This window comes from Castor canadensis, chromosome 15 (genome assembly GCF_047511655.1).
Source record: "Castor canadensis chromosome 15, mCasCan1.hap1v2, whole genome shotgun sequence".
Classification (NCBI taxonomy): domain Eukaryota; kingdom Metazoa; phylum Chordata; class Mammalia; order Rodentia; family Castoridae; genus Castor; species Castor canadensis.
The window spans coordinates 14,055,752-14,079,054 of NC_133400.1; the positions used below are offsets into that span (position 1 = coordinate 14,055,752).

The window sequence follows — 23,303 nt, forward strand, 5'->3', positions numbered from 1 at the left end:
GATTACTCAGCTCTTAGCTTCAAAGAGATACTTCAAAACTATCTTTCCTTCTGTTAACTGTGATTGTCTCTGGATTAGGAATTGAGAAACATGAGAGAGAAACATCCTTTTTTGATGGTTTTAACATGTGTCCACATATTCTCTGATATGCCTCCCCTTCAAAAATTGGAGCCTAATTCTCTTTACCCTCTCTATAGGGTGGGTTGTGATTAGTGAGTCACTTCTTAACAAACAGGAACTGATAAAACTGATGATGACTTACCATAAAAGACATTAAGGCCTCCATGTGTATGCATGCATGTATGTGTATATATCTCACCACTAGAAGAAGCTAGCTGGCATGTTGGGAAAATAGTTCGGCAGCCCTATGGAGAGGTCCACAAAACAAAAACCTGAAGTCTCCCACCATGTTGAGGAATTGAGGCTGCTAAGCAATGGCCAGGAGTAAGCCAAGTTAAAAAGTGAATCTTCTGGGCTGGGGGCGTGGCTCTAGCTCTAACATGCTTGCCTAGAAAGCTTGTGGCCTGAGTTCAAATCCCCAGTACTACCAAAAAGTTTTGGGTTTTTTTTGTATTTTTGTTTGTTTGTTTGTTTTTTTCCTTAGTACTACCAAAAAGTAAAAAAGTTCATTAAAAACAAAAAATGAATTTCCAGCCCCACTCAAGCCTTCAGATATTTACAATCTCCTAAGACCCAGCAACTGCTCCTAGATTTCAAACTCATAGAAACTGTAATTTATTATCATTTTCAGTCACTAAGTTTTGAAGCGATGAGCCAACAGATAACTACTTCACCAATTTATCTACCTACCCTCCTACCTACCAACCTACTATTTCTTGCCTTTTGGTTTTGGTATTAGACACGCATATTGCCTATTTTCAAAAATAATGAAAAACCTCCTTCCTGAGCATAATTTTCTGATTCTAATTATACTAGTTTTTCTACATTAACAGAGCTCACTTTTAGAAAGGTTCCATATCTAACACTCACCACCACCATCAAATGTACGTACTACAAACCACTCTTAGTCTGTACTGAAAATAAAGAGCGTTATAAGATCTTGGTCATGCTATAATTTACCAAGTTGTGGTAGAAAATTAGTAGCAGCAGAGCCAAGAAGTCTCAATAGTAGCTCAATGGCATTTTAAGGCTCAACTTTCATTCTAGAATGAAAATGTATAATGAAGAATTTGGTCTGTCAGGTAAGAAGCATGTTACTGTTGCAAGTGTTTTGTTTGTTTTCATTAGAGGTACTGGGGTTTGAACTCAGGGACACACATTTGCTAGGCAAGTGCTCTACCACTTGAGCCATTCTACCATCCTTTTTTTGTGTTGGGTATTTTTCAAGATAGGGTTTCTCAAACTAGTTGCCTGGGCTGGATTTGAACTGCAAGTCTCCTGACCTCTGCCTCCTGAGTAAACAGGATATACGCATGAGCCAATAGTACTGGCTTCAAGTTTTGTTTTGTTTTAAATCAAGTTTTACAATACTAGATGGGCTGCACCCTTAACCTAGTATTAATGATTTTCTCAGCTTTAACTTCAGTGTGGCAACTCTTCTCCCTCCATGAACTACCAAAGGATCTTCCTTATATTTCCTTCTGGTACTTACTTACTCATCCATTCACATACTCTCATGTCATTCAAGAACTATGCATGTGTCAATATATTTTTTTCCTTCCTTCCTTCCACACGTGCTAGGCAGGCAGAGATACCACTTGAGCCGCTCCACCAGCCCCTATTTTCCTGTCTCTCTTACATAAGAAGTAATATACTATATACATACTTTTGTATATTCCTTTCACACTTAACTGATGACTAATGTTACTCCATTTCAGCCTATAGAAAAACAATCACCCCCCCTCCATTCTTTTTTTTTTTAGGACTGTGAAGGACTGTAAGAATGACAGGTGCTATACCTTAAAGGCAAGTATTATATAATTTCAATATGTCATTTCAAAGTCTAATTCAGGGGCGATACTACTAGGTATTAATTTTTTTTTAATTATGGAACAAGAAAGACACTACCACAATAGTTCAACCACACATTTAATTGTGCTGTGATACACATTTAATATGGGCATTACCAGAAAATACAAACAGAACCTGCAAACTAACCTAGAAAATAAGTTATTCTCTAATTATAGGATCCAATGTAAATGTTTTTACATTTTCTGAGAATAATTCAGAAAAGGCTCAACAGATAGAGCTGAACATTTATCCCTTCTTTCCTTCCTTAAATGCAATGCAGATTATGATTCTGAAATAGAAACAGTATCAGATAACCAATGCTACTTTTCTTCCTACAGTAACCTATTTGCTAAATAGAAAATTCTTAGCTAGTTTCCTCAGAGATAAAAAGCTAAAGCCAGGCTTTGGGGGCACACACTTGTAATCCTGGCACTCAGGAGGCTGAGGCAAGGAGGAGTCATGAGTTCTAAGCCAGCCTGGGCTACATAATAAAATGTCTTTAAAAAAAAAAAAAAAAAGTTAAACCCTGTATTGCTCTAAAAATTACAAAATACAAAAATCACTTAGCCTTTAGTCACAGTAATACTTAATACAGAAGTGTGTTACCATAATTAACTTTTTGTGTGTGTATAGTGCTAGGGATTCAGCCCAGGGCCTTACACATGCTAGGCAAGCACTTGAATACTGAACTACATCCTTGGTCAGAATTAACTTTTAAAATTTATTTCTTCCTTAGATTTAATTCTCAAAAGCTGATACTACAGACCAGTATGGCTAACCATAAAATTAATATTAATTTTTATATTAATTAATTTATATTAATTAATATTAAATTTTATAATACTAAAATTAATATTAATATATCTGGCCAAAGGTAAATAAGAAAAAAAAACTCATAAGAATGATCTTTACAGCTGAGCACCGTAGTGCATGAATATAATCACAGACTCTAGTGGAGGCAGGAGAATCACAAGTTCAAGACCACCTGAGCTACACAGTGATCTCAAAATAACAAATAAATAAATAAACCTTTTCGAAGAGGTGAAAGGAAACAAAAAACAAGATTACAAAGCACAGGGCATTTCAAAAGATAGAAATTAATGGGATTTTAAAAAAAGGAAACTAACTTTTAAGAAACTTTATGTCATAAAATACTATGATGAAAAATTGTAAAACCTTTTGTGAAGTGCATTTAATAAACTGGTTTATCACATAATGTTCATGGATTGTATCGAGAAGTATGCAGAAAACAGTCAATAAATTAAGAAATGAGAGTACAGATTCTCAGCACATGGTTATGCTGACATACATTAATAATTTAACCATCCTGGCTCGAATGTTTAGTAAGGTCATATCAATTCAAAACTGTAGGCGTCAAATAGCTCTGTCACTTACTAGTTATGTGACATCAACCACATTACTTAACTTCTCTCCCTCAGTTTTCTTTCTGTAAAACGGGACAGTAGTTCCTACAGCATGGAGTGGCTATAACGAGTAAATTGATCAGTTCATAAGTATAAAAGCATAATAAATACTTAGTGAGCTAAGTATAATTAGAAAGTAACATTCATAAGAAGTATCTCACTTTAATACGTCTAAATTGAAGTGATCAGATGGTGAAAAACAGTCTTCACCAATATACAAATCGGACTCAGCAAACATCAAGTTCAACACTACTGAACTATCCAAAAGTTCATAGACTTTCAAGGAATTTAAAAAATTAATACTGAAGCATGATCTGATCAAGATTCTGTCAAAGGTACAAAAATAGTTATAGTAAGTTAGCAAAAAATAAGAGTAAAAATAAAAAGGAAATGTATTTTTGCTAATACTTTAAAATCTTCCCTAACTGACTTTTTCTTTTTATTGTAGTTCAGTCATTTTTAATTGCATTAGTTAACTGGCTTAAAAATAGCTTTTGTTAAATATTTTTTAAAAGCTGAAGGTACAGAAAAACACAAATAATCAACTTAAAAGCAGTTAACATATTCACAAAGCCATTGATAAATTCTTACCACCATAAAATCGAATCATACAGCCAAGGTCAGGATTTGTAGCCTCCTCCTGTATGCGCACAGGGTCCTCGAATCCCAGCCTGGACAAGTAGTCATAAACAATCTGCAGAGGTTGTTCAGCAGGTTCCAGTCTCCTACTTAGACAATTCAAAAGAAAAAATGTGGTAAATAATAAAAATGCTTTGATTTTCTCTAATCTTTCAAAACACTCTTGCATTTTATTTCTAGGTCAAGATCTTTAACATCATAAGGAACAACTACCAGACAAGTAGTTTTCAAAGTTTTGGTCTTGGGGGTCTCTTTATGCTCTTTAAGGAGTTCCAAGACCTTCTGTTTACGTGGGTTATATCTATGATAATTACTGAATTAGAAATTAAAATTAAGAATTGCCAAAGATTCATTTGTTTACCTTAAAATAACAATATATTCATGCTAAAATTTTTAAAATACGTTTTCAAAAATAAAACAAGTTTAGTTAAGAGTGGTAACGTTTTACATTTTTGTAAATAACTTTACAGCTAGTTTAATGGGAACACAGCTACATTCTCAAATCTGGTTCTGTATTTAAACTGCTGGGATAACATGTCATGCAACATCTAGAAAGTTCCAATGCATATTCATATAGGATGGCAAGTGAAAAAGAAAATTAATATGTTACTAAAACATAGTTTTGGTTTCACACACCTCCATAAAGAATCTTAGAGACCCTTCAGGATCCTTTGAGAACCTCTGATCTAAATTAAAAGTCAGCAAAACTATGAGATATAAAAGGTTACACTTGGCTATAACTGACTTCATATAAACTACACACAAAAATATAAATGGAGACTTTGGGGTTCCCTACTCTGTCCCAGGCATGATTATTTCCACTAGCTCCATATAAGTACTTCCATAAGAACTGGAAATGAATAGCCCAGTAATTCCCCCAAATCATTCTACTACATGGTCCACGCTAAAATCAAAGGTAAAGCTAGAATATCTAGTAACCATTTATGGCCCCTGGAAACACCGAATATTAAATCAGAAAGACCTGAAATACTTCAAAAATATTTAACAAAACAAAAATATCAATGCTGCAGCAGTTATAATAGTAGGACAGATCTTTTACCATGCTTTTATCAGAAAGCAAACAGTAATAAAGTGGCTAAGAATATGGGTTCCAAAAGTGAGCATGACTGGGTGTGCATCTCAGTTCTGCCATTTAGTAACTGTATGCCTCGGCCCAAGTTATTTAATCTTTCTTAAATTCCTCATCAGTATAACAGGGAAATAAACTAAAAATATAACTCATAGGGTTGCTATTCAATTTATCTATTTACTTAAAAGATATTATATAACGTGTAAAAGTGCTTAAAAATATCTTGCATGTAATAAATGTCCAATAACATGTTAACAATCATAATTTTTAAAAACATTGTAAGATTAGAGTGACATTTTAATTACATTAAGAACAGCGTACCTCTTAAGCTGGCATAGTGGCTAACGTGGTAGAATGCCTGCCTCACAAGCATGAAGTCCTGAGTTCAAACCCCAGTACTACCAAAAAAAAAAAGAAAGAAAGAAAAAGAAAACACAGCATCTCCCCAACCTGAAACAACCAAAAACCAAGCACTACAGAAAGGCCTCTGCTTAGCTGGTTCAAGTAGTAGAGTGCCTGCCTAGCAAGCAGAAGGCCCTGAGTTCAAACCCCAGTGCCACCAAAAAGTCTATGTGTGTTCAAAAGACCTTCAGAAACATTTTTTAAAAGGATAATGATTAGAAAACTCATGAGATTTACCTGGTGCCAATGGCTCACACCTGTAATCCTAACTAACTGAGAGGTCAAGAGGATCACGGTTTGAGGCCAGCCCAGGCAAATAATTCATGATACATCTATCTCCAAAATAACCAGAGCAAAATGGACTGAAGGTATGGCTCAAGCAGTAGAGTGCCTGCTTTGTAAGTGCAAAGCCCTGAGTTCTGATTAGAAGAAACATAAAATACTTCCCTCATCATGGCAGGATTATATGAAGGATGTCTGTATTTTATAGTTGAAGAACTAGAAAAATGCTACTGGCAATAAGATTAAGTAAAAACTATACAGTAAGCCTGCCTTATTCACAGATTTATCAAGGTAAAAGGCGGCATGTCCTTGGTGGAAGTCAGGCGGCATTATGGGGAAAATGAGTGGAGCATCTGCAGCATTTGAAATAAAAAGCATGAGATAAACTCTAGTTTTAGGTGAGCTGTATTGATGTGTGCAACAGTGATTGCTAATGTGAGTAACGTGATTTGAAGTTATGGATGCTCAGACCTACTATATGTACAGTATAGGGAAATTTGAGTAATTTCGGAATAATGAACACTAATGCATCCTGAGCATTCAGTTTTTCTTCCACAGTGGTCTCCTTGGAACCAGGGAGGCCAAGGGTCTACTATAATGAAATAGGAACACTATAGAGCTGCGTAAAAACAAGTGCATCAAAATGAACAAAAATAATAGTTTGAATAGAAATCAAACTACTGTGAAAAAAAAAAAAAGACAACTACCTGCCCTTCTCCTTATTGCACAATCTTTTTTGTTTGCTTACTTGTTTGTTTTGTTTTTTTGAGACAGGATCTTACTACATACTTACAACTCTCAATTCTTCTGCCTTTGCCTCCTGAGTGTTGGTATTACAGACATGTACTGTCATGCCTAGTTACGCTCAGTCTTTTAGCTTCCAGAAACTATGAAATACACTCAGAATAAACTACCACAAAGAATCAAAAACTACAGCCGGGCGCTGGTGGCTCATACCTGTAATCCTAGCTACTTAGGTGGCAGAGATCAGGAAGATCAAGATTCAAAGCCTGAGGCAAATATTCCTGAGACTGTACCTCCAAAAAAAAAAGCTTCACAAAAAAGGGCTGGTGGACTGACTCAAGGTGTAGGCCCTAGGTTCAAGCCCCAGTACCGCAAAAAAAAAAATTTTTAATAAAAAAAAAGAACCAAAAACCATATGATCCAAGAACAAAAAGCCCAGAAAGAGTGATACTGGATACTGAATTTAGTAGAAATGGCAAATATGCTTTTTCAGACTAAAAACATCAATTAATCCCTAGCCAAAAAAATCAAAATTTGCAATGGTCTGTAACAATGTTAGGCATTTTCCCAGTACAATGGCAGAATTTTTCTAAGAAAGATGCGTTTAAAAAGGGATTTCTAATATCCTGCATCTTTGGTAGAGGCAACTAGCCATACAATAAGAAAAATGACTAAAGGAGGCTTGACTTAAAAAAAGATACATCTTCAGATGTCAAAGAGGATCAGGCTTACTCTACATTGCTCCTACAACTAGAAGCAATGAGAAGTTGCACAGGTAGATGTGGACCAAATATAAGGAAGAATCTCAATGATTAGAGAAGCTTAATAATGAAGAAGACTGTCTCAAAATTGCTCACAGAACTAGAGAGCTAACTGTCACAGGTACTTCGAAGAGACTCTTACAGCAACAAATCTGGAATATGTCCATATCACCATACGGAATGAGTCTATGAGGTGTCTAAAACGCCTTCCTAATAGAATGCAAATTATATTTGAACCCTTCTATTCCAGAACACAGGATTCAATTATTTAAATACTATAATTCCATATAATGATCACAAGTTCAAAGTTATACTTTAAAGCTCTCACTTGCTCAGTTTTACTGTTTATCACTAGAAAACCAACAGAAACAAAAACATCCAAATACTGACATATTTTACATGACCAAATTTCCTGGCCTAAATAAAGATTTTATATTTTGGAAGCCCTCCTTATATAGTCCCACTTAAAGTATTTCCTCTGTGATAGAAACCACCACATCTGCTCTCATTAATCTGCTTTCAAAATTTAGTATAAGTGAGTAAATAAATAATTTTACAAGAAGTACAAAAACAAGTAAAATGAGAGTCTAATTCCCCTTACTTATTAAACTCACCTGCTTAAAAGACTAGAGCATGGAGGAGGAAAATTCTGTAATATGCTTACAGCCCAAGTTTTGTTTCAAAGTTCTAAAAGTTTAATAGGCTAGTAATTAGTTATCTGTTAAATCTCTCACAAATCAAGAGAAATTATATATTGCAAAAAAAGATGTAGAAGAGAATAATGCTAGCAACAAAAAGTTACATTCAGCATTTGAATTATTTCTACTACTGCTTTAAGGCAACAAATAAGACTACTACAGACCACGGAAATCTGAATATATGTGAATGTGACAGTCCTCATCAAACCAGCCAGCTGATGCAGCAATGCTAGCAGATTATACCCCTTAGCCAAAAAGTATTTTTTCTGTATTTCATTTATTCTAAACAGACCTCACAGTTATGATACCCATACAAGAAGAGTACATTTCATTCCAAGTATCATTTCACAAGAGTTCTAGTTAGGGGCTGAGGATATAGCTCAATGATAGAGCACTTTCCTAGCATGTAAAAGGCCCTGGGTTCAATCCCCAGCACTGCTCCCCCCCAAAGAAAAAAGAAAAGAGAAAGAAAGCTATAGCCAGGTATGATGGCATATACTCTTGTAATCCCTGCACTTAAGAGGCAGAAGCTGGAGAATCATGAATTTCAAGCCAGCCTGGGCTACATACAGAGACCCTGTCTCAAAAATAAAAGCAAGCTGGGAGCAGTGGCTCACACTTATAATCCCAAACTACTCCAGAGGCTGAGATTGGGAGGATTAAGGTTTGAGGCCAGCCCAGGAAAAAAGTCCTCAAGTGGGCTTGAGGTCTGGCTCAAGTGTCAAAGCATCTAACTAGCAATCTTAAGTCCCTGAGTTCAAACCCTAGTGCTACCAAAAAAACAAAAGAAAACAAAAAAAATCCCTAAAAAGACAAAAAAAAAAAAAAAAAAAACCCAACAACCAACCAAACAAAACACAAATTATAGTTAACAATAGCAGGCAGAAGCATTAAAAATAGCAGGCAGAAGTATTAAAAATCCAATACATTTAATACATTGTATTAAAGCCCTTAAAAAGAGCAGCACAGCAGCATTCGCTCCATCAAATTTAGATTAAAACTCAATCCCTGACCACCTATAAAGATAAAATCTGCACATGTTAAAATCGATAGTACAGAGACTAATTAAAACAGTAACAATTAGAAGATTAGAAGATTTCATTCCTAATGCCATGCTGAAGATGTATGAGGTGTTACAAAACAATCCCTATTTTACAAATGAAAATGTCATGACAAAACCCCTGTATGACCACCATATACTAATAAAAGTTTAATAAAAAGCAAGAGCACACAAGGGAGGGGTGAGGATAGGTAAGACACCTAAAAAACTAGCTAGCATTTGTTGCCCTTAACGCAGAGAAACTAAAGCAGATACCTTAAAGCAACTGAGGCCAATAGGAAAAGGGGAACAGGCACTAGAGAAAAGGTGAGATCAAAAAGAATTAACCTAGAAGGTAACATCCACGCACAGGAAATCAATGTGAGTCAATGCCCTGTATAGCTATCCTTATCTCAACCAGCAAAACCCCTTGTTCCTTCCTATTATAGCTTATATTCTCTCTACAACAAAATTAGAGATAAGGGCAAAATAGTTTCTGCTGGGTATTGAGGGGGGGGAGCGGGAGGGGGTGGAGTGGGTGGTAAGGGAGGGGGTGGAGGCAGGGGGGAGAAATGAACCAAGCCTTGTATGCACATATGAATAATAAAAGAAAAATGAAAAAAAAAAAAAAAAAAAAAGAAAAACGAGGTCCAGAGAATAGATCACAATGGTACACAATGACATCAAGGTTTAAATTCATGTCAGTTTCATTGCAAAACCAATCTTCCTTTAGGCAAAATTTTATACTGCTAAAATAATTTATGCAGAAGAGAGCTCAAGCACTTCATTTGTCAATTTATTCATATCATGGAACCTAAAAGGTCATGTTTAAAAATTACTGTATTCCATTATATCTAATACATATCACTCAAAAGACACACCATTTTTTCATGTACCACTGTTGTTCATAAAAAAAAGAATATGACTGGCTTGCCTCTGGTTCCTGGGAGATGCTCTAAATCCTCAGTAGTGGGAGTGTCTCTGTAATTCACAGACCCCTTGAGTTAACCCTGAGTTTATGCTAAGACAAGGTGCTGTACTTTCCTGAGTTCTGTTGAGTCTTTCCAGTGAGTTATTAAACCTGAGGGGGTGATGGAAACTTACATACTTGTAGCCAGTTGTTCAGAAGTACAGGTGGTCTAAGGACTCCTGAAGAGGTATTAGAGTTTAGTGTAAAGGCAGTCTTGTTCTGTATGACTACCTTAAGCAAAAAATATCTTTTTTCAAAAATGAAGGACAGGAAAGTAAAACAGGTCCTGTAGGGGTTGGTACCAGTAAGGAAGGTAAGGAAAAGGTGAAGGAGGGTAAGTATGGTAGAAATATTATGTACTCATGTATGAAAATGAAAAAAATGAGATCTGTTAAAAAGTATTCTAAGAAGTGAGGAAGAAGGAAAAAGGAGAATGATGGAGGGGATGAAGTTAACTAGATATATTGTAAGCACTTTTGTAAACGTCACAATGTACCCCCAGTACAACAATAATATGATAATAACAACAAAATAAAATTTTTTTTAAAAAAGGCAGTCTTGTTGGGGAACCATGCCCTTGAATTTGTGAAGTCAGCACTAACCCTGGTGGTCAGGGTCAGAAGTATATTGCAGTAAGCCAGACAGTGTCAGAATAACCATAAAGAAAGAATAAACAATGTCAATTAAACTAAACCTATCAACTAGATGATACATGCTGATTTCAGAGGTACTGAATGTAAAAAAAACTATTTAGAGGACAGTGCTGGTGGCTCATACCTGTAATCCTGACTACTTAGGAGACTAAGATTGGGAGGATCACAGTTCCAGGATAGTTCTGGCAAAAAAAATTTGTGAGACACCCACCCCCCCACCTCAACGAAAAAAAGGTGGGCATGGTGGTGTATGCCCGTCATCCCAACTACATCAGGAAGCATAAATAGGAGGATCCGCAGTCCAGACTGGACAAAAAGCGATACCCCCTTCTCCCAAATAGCCAGAGTAACAGGGGTTGGAGGGGTGGTTCAAATGCTAGAGCACCTGCCTAGCAAGTACAAAGCCCTGAATTCAAACCCTAGTACCACAAAATAAAAAAAACCTGTTTCAAAATAAAAAAATTATTTCAATTATTTAGACTTCAATCTCCTTTTCCCTTCCTCACTGGTAATCAGTTTGGTATCTATCCAGAAACCGAAATTTTCATTCCAATTGGTAAAAAGGACTGGGTGGTGTAGCTCAGTGGAAGAGCCCTTGCCTAGCATGCAGGAAGTCCTGGGATGAAAGAATGGAAGAAAGGAAGGAAGGGAGGGAGGAAATATACATATATTTAGCAAACAAAATTTTGATGATTGGCAGGAAGACACTTTCTACTCAGTAAGAGATTAGAACTCAGAAGCCCAAATCCTACTGATGTTATCTTCTATCATAAACATACTATTAGTTCTCAGCTTATCTTAAAAGATAGTTATCAAATACTTAGAAATCTTAGCCCTTTTGATTACTAAGAATAATAGCAAATATATGACCATGAGTCAAAGGGCAATCCATCTTATTACATATGATCTTGTTACAACTTTTCAAACAGAAGGCAATGATTACAGTAAGCTTTACTGGTGAGTCATTTTTCACTTAAACAGCTCACCAGAAAAAGGACCAAACAGTATAAGGTAAGGAGCAGTAGACCGGGAGGAAAGACACTTGTATCCCAAATGCACCTCTGCCACCAGTCAGCTTCAGGAACACTCATTCAACACCAACTCTCTGGGCCTGTTTCACCTTTATAAAACAAAGGGAAATAGTCTTAATAATTCCCAATAGGAAGTTCCTGGCTTTGGAGTGAGGAAAATCCTTTGTTGTTTCACATATTAAACACATTAAGCCTCTCCATCCCCTACCCCCTAAATATTAGTGACTCCTTTCAGCAGTTGTGACAACCAAAGAACTCTGCCCCCACACGTAGTTTCGCTAGATGATCTCTCTAAAGTTCCTTCAAATGCTAAAACTGTAAGTTGTAACCCTTCAATTATACTCAAGTATAATTTTAAAAAAAAAAGTAAAGAAAGATCATTTAGACAAAGCATAGATTTTGATCCCAGTTATCCACTTTGAGAACCAAGCCAAGGAAAGTCAGCAATGCAAAGATTTATGAGCAACAGTTTAGTCAAAACAGCATTACTTCTAAGAGTTGAATGATTCAAAACCATCCACATAGGTAATATTTATTAAGCACTTGGGACTGGGGGTTGTAGCTCAGTGGTTGAACAAAAGCTTAGCATACTCAAGACCCAAGGATTAATCTCCAGCACCAAAAACAAGAGAGAGAGAACACTTAAGGTGACAGACATCATTCTCAGTCCTTTACTTCCTTGCTACTCAAAGTATAGCACATCACTTAGAACCTTAACAGAAATAACACAATCTTAAATCCCATCTTAGATCTACCAAATCAGAATCTGTATTTTAATAAGCTTCCCAAGTAGGCAGTTTAAGAAGTACTACTTTACAAGAATCAATTCAGTTAATTGTCATAACATGTAATCAACGTAATTCTCATGACAATTCAACAATTAAAATACTATTTTCCATTTTACAGATCTGTAAACTGAGACACAGCATTATTTGCTTATACAGTAATTTTCAGGATTTAAACCCACACATTTGTTTAGAGGATATGAACCTAACCACTAAACCATTAAAAACTATTCAATTTTTAAACAATATATAGTATATTCATAAAATAGAATATTCTATTGCTATTCAAATCTGTATCTACAGAATTTCAGTAACACAATGAAATTAAAATGATCTATTAAATGAAACAGGAGGACATAAAATTGAATATATGCTATGAGTCCAAAATATGCATGGTCAGAAAAAGATCTTGGGGAAATAACTGTTACCAATACAGGTTAAGAGAAGGGGACCTGGTATCAGAATGCCAGGTTCAAACTCCAGCTCAACTTCTTCCTAGCTGATTATTCTCAAGATGCTTGGCCCTCTTAAGCCTAACTTTCCACATCTATAAAACAGAATTAGAGGTAACCGATGTGAAGCACAGCATTGAATATTATTTCTCTTAATGCCTTTTCATTTTCTAAAATTTCTTCAATAAATATATATTAGAATTCAGTAATCAGCAAAAAAAAGTTCTCAAAAATGATAATGCCTTAGATTGCCAACTATCTTATAAAAGGCTATTTATTCTGGAGAAAGTACCTACTCCTCAGATTAGATAATAGAAGGCTGAACTCATGCAATTAACAGCTGAGTAAAAGATATAAAGAAGATCTTGAACTAGGCATAATTAAGCAGTAAAACAGAGAAACGGGAGCTGCTGGATCAGCAGTTCGCAGGACCTGTACTCAGAAGGAAGTCATCATCTACCTTGAATATTAGGCAGTACTTGCCTGACCTTGAGAAGGTTATTGGACCTATCTCAAAGCCTCAATCTTGCTCACCTGAAAGAAATGACTATCTCCCTTAGAATTCTTGTAAAAATTTAATAAGAAAATGTACATGAAGCACTAACCACACTGACTAGCACAAGCAAGCACTATCATCATCATTAATCATCCTTAGTTGTGTAACTTCTTGAGCTACTTCAGAAAAGAAAAAATATCCATTCTGTCAAAGCACAGTTGAACAGTGTTTTCATAGGCCTCCTGGTGCTTACACTAGCTGTATAGAAAGAAAAAAGGAAGCAAAGTAAACCCACCCCATATACAACTCAGCCTAGGCCCTGTGCCTGGTCTGTATTGTGAATGGAGAGACATGAGGGTGGAAGGGAAAAAAATAGTGTTTTCATTATTTTCTAATCAATTATAGCTTCAAAGAGCTATTTCATTACAATTATCAAGGCTACAGGGCTAAAAACAAACTTTCCACTTTGAATACAGTTTAGCTTCTCATAAGTAAATAAACTATATCACATTTGGATTCTTAATTACACAACTAGCAGGAACAGAACAATTACTGAGGCGGTTTCTCCATATGTCCAGTTATCTTTGTTTAAGCAAACATTACTAAACAAATGAGTAAGTCATATGCTTAAATAAGTGAACTCAATCAATCACTACCAGCTATAATCTGGGTCAAGGCTTTCCACCTGATAAAATTAGATCAGAATGAGTGTTAAGATTTAGAAAAGCCAAAGGATCACCTTGTCTGATCCTTTCACTGTATGAATGGATTTAGAAAATGTAGTTAACTGGCGAACAAGGAAAACATTCAAATGCTAATCTACTTTTTCAGGACTTTGTCCAACCCCAACAGTAATACAGAGTAAACTTCAGTTTACAATTTTTAAATGACATCAATTTTTAGCTCAGCTAAAGGTGTTACTATTATTATCACACTTTTCAGGTGTAAGTGGGAGCTTCATTTCTCACTCTAACTGTACTGAAGCCACAGCTTTGAATTGTTTCAAGACATTATTACAGGGAATGGGGAAAAGAAAAACAATGGTCAGTCATTTAAAGAGCTCTTATTGTATGTAATTCAAAGAACTAATAATTTTTTAAAATCTGAATCAAAGCATTCATATGCACAGTATTAAGACTACTATAAGAATATTTTTCTTATTGATTATATAAAACACTTAAAATATGAATCAACTTCATTCATCAACAGAAATGAAAATTAAAACAATAAAATAGCAAAATTTCTATTAGATTTTCAAAAATCTAAGCCACTAGACTTGAAAAGAGATTGTCTTAAGAATGAGCTGGAGGAGTGGCTCAAGAGGGAGAGTGCCTGCCTAGCAAGCATAAGGCCACCCCCAGTAAAAAAAAAAAAATTAAAAAATTAAATTTAAAAATACTTAAATTTAGATATCTGATGCACGGTGTAGTCCAAATAAAAGAACTATTAAATTTTCCTTCATGATAGTTTTAAATTTAAGAATCATACAATCAGCATTCCAAGGTCAAATTTTTTCTCAAGCCGAATAATTCCATATTCAGCATCAGTTTACCAAGATACAAGTCTTAAAATTTAGGCTGGTGGAGTGGCTCAAGTGGTAGAGTGCCTACTTAGCAAGCATGAAGCAGAGTTCAAACAACCAAAAAAAAAAGTTCACTTCCAAGCAGTACTGTATGTTACTTACATTGCAATAGAATTAGAGTATTAAGAGTAATAAAAGTCAGACCTCAGGACATGTTCACAGGCACATACCTGGAATCTCAGGAGGCTGAGGCAGGCAGTCAGACTGAACTACATGGAGATTATGTCTGTCTGTCTGTCTCTCTCTCTCTCTCTCTCTTTCTTTTCTTCTTCTTTTTTTTTTTGGTACTGGGCTTTGAACTAAGGAATGTGCCCTTGCTAGGCAAGTGCTTCACCACTTGAGCCATACACCAGCCCATGAGATACCCTGTCTCTAAAACAAATTAAAAAACCCAAATACCTCAGACCTTACCTGACCAGGTCTCCATGAAGCTGTAAATAAAGACTTTCTCTTCCCTCTCCAGCACATATTTCTGATGCTGGTGTCTCTACTGTGCAAAGGACAAGATGTAAATCAGAGGAGGAGCAAGAAGTGGAGGAAGAGGAGGAGATGGTGGTAGTTGTAGTGGCAGTGTTGGTATCTGATCCATAAAGGTAAACACAGCCTCTCTTCACATCTTCTCTCAGCCAGTCTCTTTCTCGAGAACCAAACCTACTTCTTCTATTCAAACAATTTCTGCTCCCATTGCGTTTCATATTTCTCTAAAAAATATCAAGAGAAAAAAAATCAACAGATAGAATTAGACATGGTCTGTCTTTACCTCACCTCTCTCTTCTATATTTAGCAACTCTGCCCAAGCATCTTCTCCTCCTCCTGCAGGGTTCCCATGTCCACAGTGCTCATTCTTAGCCTAAGATAACTTTCTTTTTCACTAGCCTGTTGACACCTCCATTCATCATCTCCTCTGACCTTCACTTTTTGTTTTCAGGAAAGTGTTAAGAATAACAAGGGGGCAGGGGAGATAAGAAAGAATAACAGGGTGAATTTGGTCAAAGTACATTATAGGCATGTATGGAAATATCACAATGAAACCCCTTTGTACAATTAATAAGCACTAATAAAAAAGGAAAAGAATAACAATATTTTTATGTACTTACTACCTAACTTGCACAAATTTCTAACATTTTGCTAAATTTAGTTCAGATCATTATTCTAAAGAATATATATACAATACATTCCCATATTTACAACCAACGCTACCTGGTACCACATCACAATCCCTCCTGCCCATCTCTCCCCATGAGCACAACACACTACTGTATTTGATATTTATCACTCCATGAGTTTTTATGTTTGCCATATATGTATACCATAAAGTATTTATAGTATCATTTTACCTGATTCAAGACTTTATATAAACTTTAACATACTTATGTTTCACTCTGCAATTTTATTTGGTTCAACATTAGTTTACAGATATCTATGTTGATACACTCAGCTCATTCATTTGAATATTCCACTGTATGAATACACCACAATTTAGCCACTCCCCCAATGAAGGCATTTAGTTTCTTTCCAATGTTTCACTGCTGGAGACAATGCTGCAATAAGCATTTTTTTAAAAATTCATCTGTCTTTTAATGCAAATGTGTCTGTTTCTCATAGTCCAAATAAGCAAATACAGTATTGGCACAATATTGCACAAATATTCTTTCCATCCCTGATATGCTTCAAAAAATTACTGTTGCATTTTATAACCAAGGCATGTGAAATTTACATATTATGAAGCCAAGCTATCTCAAAGCAAAAACAACTGCTTTAGTCAATATAAGTTTCTCTAAGGGCAAGGTGATGCACACAAATAATCCTAGGCTGAGGTAAAAGGATATCTCAAGTTCAAGGCTAGCCTGGGATACATAATGAAACCCTGCCCCAAAACAAACAAACAAGCAAACAAAAAACAAGTTTCAAAACTTCAGTATTTGTCTCCTCTGCTTTTATGATGGGCCACTTCTACTGTTTGATCAAAAAGAACTTTCCACTGACAATTACACTGACACACCTCTCCTGCTTCACTTCCCAATGCACTTCACTGTGTTTCAATAATACCCACCTGCAGCTCCCTAAACACAGTAACTATTCCACACTTCTGCGACTGGTCTGAAACATCTTTCTCTACCTTGTCCACATGCCCAGCTTTCCTTCAAAACTCTACTTGGTATCACACTCTCTTATGAAGCCTTCAATCTCTCCCATCCCTATTCTCCTGTCCAATCTATTAAGAATTGACTCTACCCTCTCCTCAGAACTTCTTCACTTTAAAAATACTTCTAATACTTGTGCATGACAATGGATTTTAATCATTTGATATTTCTCCCTCTCTTCTCCACAGAGAGCCTATTAGAGTATCTTAACACAGACTGTCACAGTTAGATGCAGAACTCAGCTGACATCACAGGAATTTATACCTAATTTGTACTTTAGCTTAATTAGCTCTGGTAAGAAGGTGAATAAACTTGGAAAAAATTCTCCTTTTTTGTAGCAAACCCTACAATCTTTTCTTTGCATTACTTGCAAAATGAAATAAATAAAATACTTGCACTAGTATTCCTCATTGGAAAACATAAGTACCTATAAATAAAGAAAATATTAGTTTTACTGAGATTAAACAGTTGAGGGTAATTGTAATACTTAATAATAAATTGCTAAATTAGGTGGCACATGCCTGTAATCCCTGCTACTAAAGAGGCTTGAGGCAGAAGGACCTCAGGTCAGGGCCAACCTGGGCTACATAGTGAGACACTGTCTCTAAATAGTAAAGAAACGGGAAGGAAAACTTAGCTGGTATTCACATATGGAAAGAAAGAAAAACAAGAGTAAGAATGGTCTTAATGTTTAAATTTAGGATAACACAGGTAAATTGATCATATTGCAGATCTTGGGGATATGAAGAACTAGAGTATCCTATCATGTATACTATTTATTGATTCTGACTTTAGAGAAGTAGGATACATCCCTGCCATAAGTGGAAAGTAGGCCTCCTTTGACATCAAGTGTATTTTCTCAAAGCTGAATCTCAGCTTTAACATCTCAGAATTAACACAGGGCTTTTAAGTGGGGTACTGGTGGCTCTAGCCCGTAATCCCAGCAGGACTGCAGTTCAAGGCTAGCCTGGGCAAAGTTAGTGAGACCCCCCCCCCGCATCACAACCAAGAGCTGGGCACAGTGAGTTTAACTACAGGGAGGCCAAGATCTCAAGGATCACAGTTCCAGGCAAAAAAGTTCAGAGACCCCATCTCAATGGAAAAAAGCTGGGAATGGTGATCCACTCCTGTCATCCCAGAGATAGCAGAGACCCTAAAATACGAGGCTTAGGCTAGCCTTAAGCAAAAATGTGAGACCCTATCTGAAAAATAACTTATGCAATAAGATGGAGGCGTGGCTCAACTGGCAGAGCACCTGCTTAGTAAGCATGAGGCCCTGAGTTTATACCACAATCACAGACACACACACACAAAATTAGCAATAGACTATTTCTGGCCACTGCTGAATTACCTAGTGCTTCCTTCTTCTCAGAATGTCTTACTCCACTGCCTAACACATCAGGTAACTGCCATAAAGACTAAGCAACCAGCACTGCAGAAGACACTATCCTCAAAGCTACCGTTGGCTTTGAGAATCAAATTCCACTAGAATTGCTAGATAGAGAACAATTTATTCTCTCCCTTACTTCTTAAAAAGCTGTTATCACAAACTTATCTAAGAGTGAACACAACTATAATCATCTCTCACATCAAGCAAGTATATAAAGAATACATTTAAGATTTAAAGATCTTTCAGGATTGGGCATGGTTCAAACAGCAGAGGGCCTGCCTAGCAAGCACGAGGCCCTGAGTTTAAACTCCAGTACCCGCCCTCCCAACCCCCACCCCCGCAAAAAAATTAACAGTTCTTTCAGGAAAGCAGCATTTTTTAGAGTAAGCCACAAACTGAGTACCCACTACTTCAGTTTTATAATTTTAACTCTTAAAAACATAAAGATAATATATGAGGGCTGTGGTCAGTCCAAAGGTGGTAAACTAGTAAACACCCATATATATTAACTCTGAGACGTGTATGGTAAAAACAGGGTTTGGCAAAATAACTCTTCATATTCAGTTCTATTGGAACATGAATTACTTTAAAGTGGGAGGCCAGGGGTGGGGGTGTTCTGCATTCAGAATTTTATAACAATAAGGGCCCATCTCTGGGAATATACAGATTATAGACTATTTGGAAGGGATGGAGAAAACCGGGATAAGGAAGAATATTTCATTCATCAAAAACATTTTGGTATTGATTGTTTAAAACCATGTAAACATAGTATTTTGATAAAAATGTAAAACTATTCTTTAAAAAAATCTCATGGCATTCACCAACTAAATAAATTGTAACTTCCTACCTTCTACAGATGGGGGGGATGGGAAAAAACCTAATCTCAGGCTGGTGAAGTGGCTCAAGTGACAGAACATCTGCCTGGCAAGTGTGAAGCCATGAGTTCAAACCCCAATACCACCAAAAACACAAAAAACTAATCTCAAAACTGTAGGAAACATCTGAAAAACTTACATACCTATGTTTTAGTAATTTGCTAAATGAATTTGGAAACTTTTTTTAAAGATATAGTCTTGGGGCTGGAGGTATGGCTCAAGCGATAGAGCCCCTGCTTTGCAAGCACGAAGCCCTGAGTTCAATGCCCAGTCCCACCAAAAAAAAATATATATATATATAAAGTCCCACTATATTGCCCAGACTGGTTTTGGGAATATGGGCACATACTACCATGCCCAAATCAAGGACATATTTTGAACAGAATTTTCCAGTACCCCATATAGATGGACCTTATTTAGTCTGGCTAAGTTATAATGGCTTGGTTATAGTAGGCTTTTTATGAAAACTTCTATTTGATAATAATGATGTTCATGATTTGGTATTAGGTATAAAAGTTACAAAAGGAATAGAAAGTCATTTTTTTTTTGGTGCTGGAGACCAAACACATGTGCTCTACTACTGAGCAACACTCCCAGCTCAGAGATACACCCCTAGTCTGGAAAAGTCTTTTTTGTAGGGTCTTCAGACAAAATGTGTGGGCAATTATGACTTTCTTTCCAGTTCTAAGGGCTTCTACTTACTTGTATTCTTTTCCAGTTTCACTTTACACAAAGTCAACTACTCAGTCACTTAAGAGAACTTCTGTATGTAGAACATACAATATCTGTTCTCCATGACCATCCCACTTACTTACAAGGACTAAAATGAAAAGGCCTGAGAGACAGCCATCCTCTCCAATCAGGAGCTCACAACCAGAATCAAGCTCAATGACTAAAATCTTTCTAACAGTTCTGAAACTGGAACTTCAGGGAACCGGTGGAAGGTTATCTTCTGTAAAGTTCCTCATTTCTCAGCCTCTTCTCTCTCATAATTTACTCCCTCACCACCAAAAAGAAAAGGCTGTTACAAAAAAAAAAAAAATGCCAAAAAGGGAGTGGTGGCTCAAGTAGCAAGCATGAGACCCTGAGTTCAGTCCCCAGTGTCCCCCAAAAAGCAAAAATTGTTAACCTTCCAGGTCAGAAGGCATTACATTCCTGTCAGACCTGCTATATCCTGATAAACCAGGCCAAATGAACTTCTGTTTTTATTGAGTTCATTTACAATCTACATTTTTGTGTTTTGATTTTGTTTTGTTTTGTAGTGCTGGAGATTGAATCTAGGGCCTTGCGTATGGGAGGCAAGTGCTCTATCTTTGAACTACCTCCCCAGCCTGATTTTGTCATTTTAAATATCCAAAAGAAGTCAGTGCGGGTAGCTCACACCTGTAATCCTTATTACTCAGGAGGCAGAGATCAGGAGGATATAAGCTCGAAGCCAGCCCGGGGCAAACAGTTTGTGACACCCTATCTCGAAAATACCCAACACAAAAAAGGGCTGGTGGAGTGTCTCAAATGATAAGAGTGAATACCTAGCAAGCACGAGGCCCTGAGTTCAAACCCCAGTACTGCCAAAATAAATTAATTAAAAGAATTTGGGGAATTATATCCCAATTTATGGTTAAATAATTTCAATAAGTAAGTATAAGGTTGGACTGAAAGTGTGGCTCAAGTGGTACAGCACCTACTTTACAAGGCACAAAGACCTGAGTTCAAACCCCAGTTCCACCAAAAAAAAAAAAACAGGTATAAGGTTTAACAAAGAGGTCTGAGGCAAACTCCAAAAGGTGATTTCTTTTAAAGAGTACTGGTTTATGATGTTACATGATTCACTAGATCCATCAAATCTATTTTTTTGACGTTCCCATCTTTGTGATGTCGCACCAATAATCTTAGTAACAAGAAAATACTGCTCAACAACAATCTCAGCCCCTACTACTTAATGTATTTACTTTTAACACCCTGTATTTTCATTATTTTGCAAACTATTTTTGAAACGCATCAAACTTGTTTTCTTTCCCCTCTTCCTTGGCAAATTATATATAAATCCTGTCCGATTCCTCTTGTAGAACTCGAGAGGAATTCCATTCCACCTCGGGAAGGCCACCGAGTTTACACATTTCACCTACAGAAAAATTTCTCAGCAACTATTTCAAAGGCTAGTAGAGAACTCCACCCACAACCCCTCCCTTTACCCATCTTTCCCGTCCCCTCCCCGCCTTCTGCATTCCTTCTGCATTTAAACTTCTAGTCATCACCTTCAAGGCTCCACTCCCCTCTCTCCTGCATCTGCTTTCAAATCCTCCCACTCCCCCTAATTCCTGCCAAAAAGCCCCGCTAGCTGCCTGTTGCATAACGGCTCCCCCATTGTCGTCTCCCCGGGATCGCCAGTCCGGCTCCCGCGGGTAGGAATGCCCCTTGCGGCCCAGGCCCTCCTCCCTTTTCTTGAACGCGCGCAGCGAGTCCCAGTGGGGACAGCAGCTCCGTCAGGGACCCTCCCTCCGGGCGGAGCCGCCGCCTCTCGGAGCCAGCGCCGGGTCGTAACTTGGGTAGGGAGCCCCGAGGGCAGTGTGCCCGCTCCATTCGGCGCAGCCCGCGCGCACCGGGGCGCCGGGCCAATCACCGCCGCCATCCTCCCGCTAGGGTGATGTCTTCAGGTGTCCGGGGGGAGAGCCCTGCATACTTGCAGCCCCGCTCCAGCCAGAAGCGGCCCGCCCTCGGAGCAACCCCCGGGAGCTGGGCGCCGGGCCCCGAGCGCGGCCGAGCGGAGGGAAGCCGGCCGCAGTGGCGAAGGAGCCGGTGGGCGGCAGCGGCCGGCGGCCCGAAGGCGTGGGCCTGCCTGGCGGGTGGCGCGCGGCCAAGGATGGGCAGTATGGCGGGGGGGGGGACAAAGAGGGACACGGGATAGGGACAGAGGCTGCCAAGGCCTCGGCGGGGGCGCGGCGCGGAGGCCTTGGAGCCCCACGCTGGTTGTAAAGCGGCCGAGCAGCAAAGCCGACCCACTGACGTGAGGCGGGGGACGCCGGCTGCCTCGGGCACCGTGCGGGGCGGGGGCGGCCTCGGCGTTTCCCCGCTCCCTCTTAACCCACCGCTCGCCAGCCGCCTCACCTTCAGGACCCGGATCCCTCCCGGCCGGCGGCTCGAGGGCGCTTCGGGCGGCTCCGGGGGCTCCAGCGGCCCCGCGGGCCCCGGCTCCACCTCCCCCATCGGAGGCCAAAGCTGTACAGGGACACCCCGCCAGCACGACGGCGCGCGAGCCTCGGCGGCGCGCGCGAGCAGTCGAAGGCCCCGCCCCTCGTCCCGCCCTCCCCGCCCCCTGGGGCCCCGCCCACCGCAGCCCCGGAGAACCTGCGTAGCTGCAGGCTAGGCGTGGATGGCGCCGCGAAGCCGCATCCAGGCCAGCCGGCGGCAGCCGAAGGACAGACGGGCGGAGTCTCTGTCACCGCGGCGTGGACTTCTGCTGCCCGTCGCCCTGGGTTTGGAGGACTGGGCTGCAAGAGAGGCGATTTGCTGCTGTCCTCGCTCTCGAAGTAGCGGCAAGAGAAAGGGGCAGGTGGGGGTCTGTACCTGTCCACCTGTCAACTGCGACACTGACGGTGGCTCATGTTCTCTTTATACTCCACTCGCTAAAGCCTTTGAACGAACTGTTCAGAATATCCACCTTAGTAAGGTCCTTTCTTTGGCAAATTCAACCCAACCTCGTGTACCAAAACGTCTCCTCACCTTCCAGCCGTATGTCAACCTTTTCAAGTGGCAAAGAGAACTGTTCTGGGCCTTAAGAAATAATGTGGAGCCTGACACCGGTGGCTCACGTCTGTAATCTTAGCTACTCAGGAGGCAGAGATCAGAAGGATCGTGGTTCGAAGCCAGCCAGGGCA

The 23,303-nt window shown here is 38.6% G+C and overlaps 1 protein-coding gene and 1 pseudogene across 2 annotated transcripts in view; one reads left to right on the forward strand and one right to left on the reverse strand.

Moving 5' to 3' along the window:
• The window catches only part of Phlpp2 (PH domain and leucine rich repeat protein phosphatase 2), a 68,710-nt gene extending 46,022 nt beyond the window's left edge, over positions 1-22,688 (reverse strand). Inside the window, exons 1-3 of one of the 2 annotated variants that reach the window (XM_020176125.2) lie at positions 22,534-22,688; positions 15,431-15,720; positions 3,987-4,120 (exon numbers count right to left, since the gene is read on the reverse strand). In XM_020176125.2, the coding sequence (XP_020031714.1) occupies positions 3,987-4,120; positions 15,431-15,720; positions 22,534-22,632 (523 nt within the window). In that variant the 5' untranslated portion in view covers positions 22,633-22,688. Of the gene's footprint in view, positions 1-3,986; positions 4,124-15,430; positions 15,721-22,533 lie in introns of both variants that reach the window. The other variant, XM_074055717.1, reaches the window with a different exon arrangement.
• On the forward strand, positions 13,674-13,792 carry LOC141417739 (small nucleolar RNA SNORA51; annotated as a pseudogene).
• Positions 22,689-23,303: the final 615 nt, after the last annotated feature.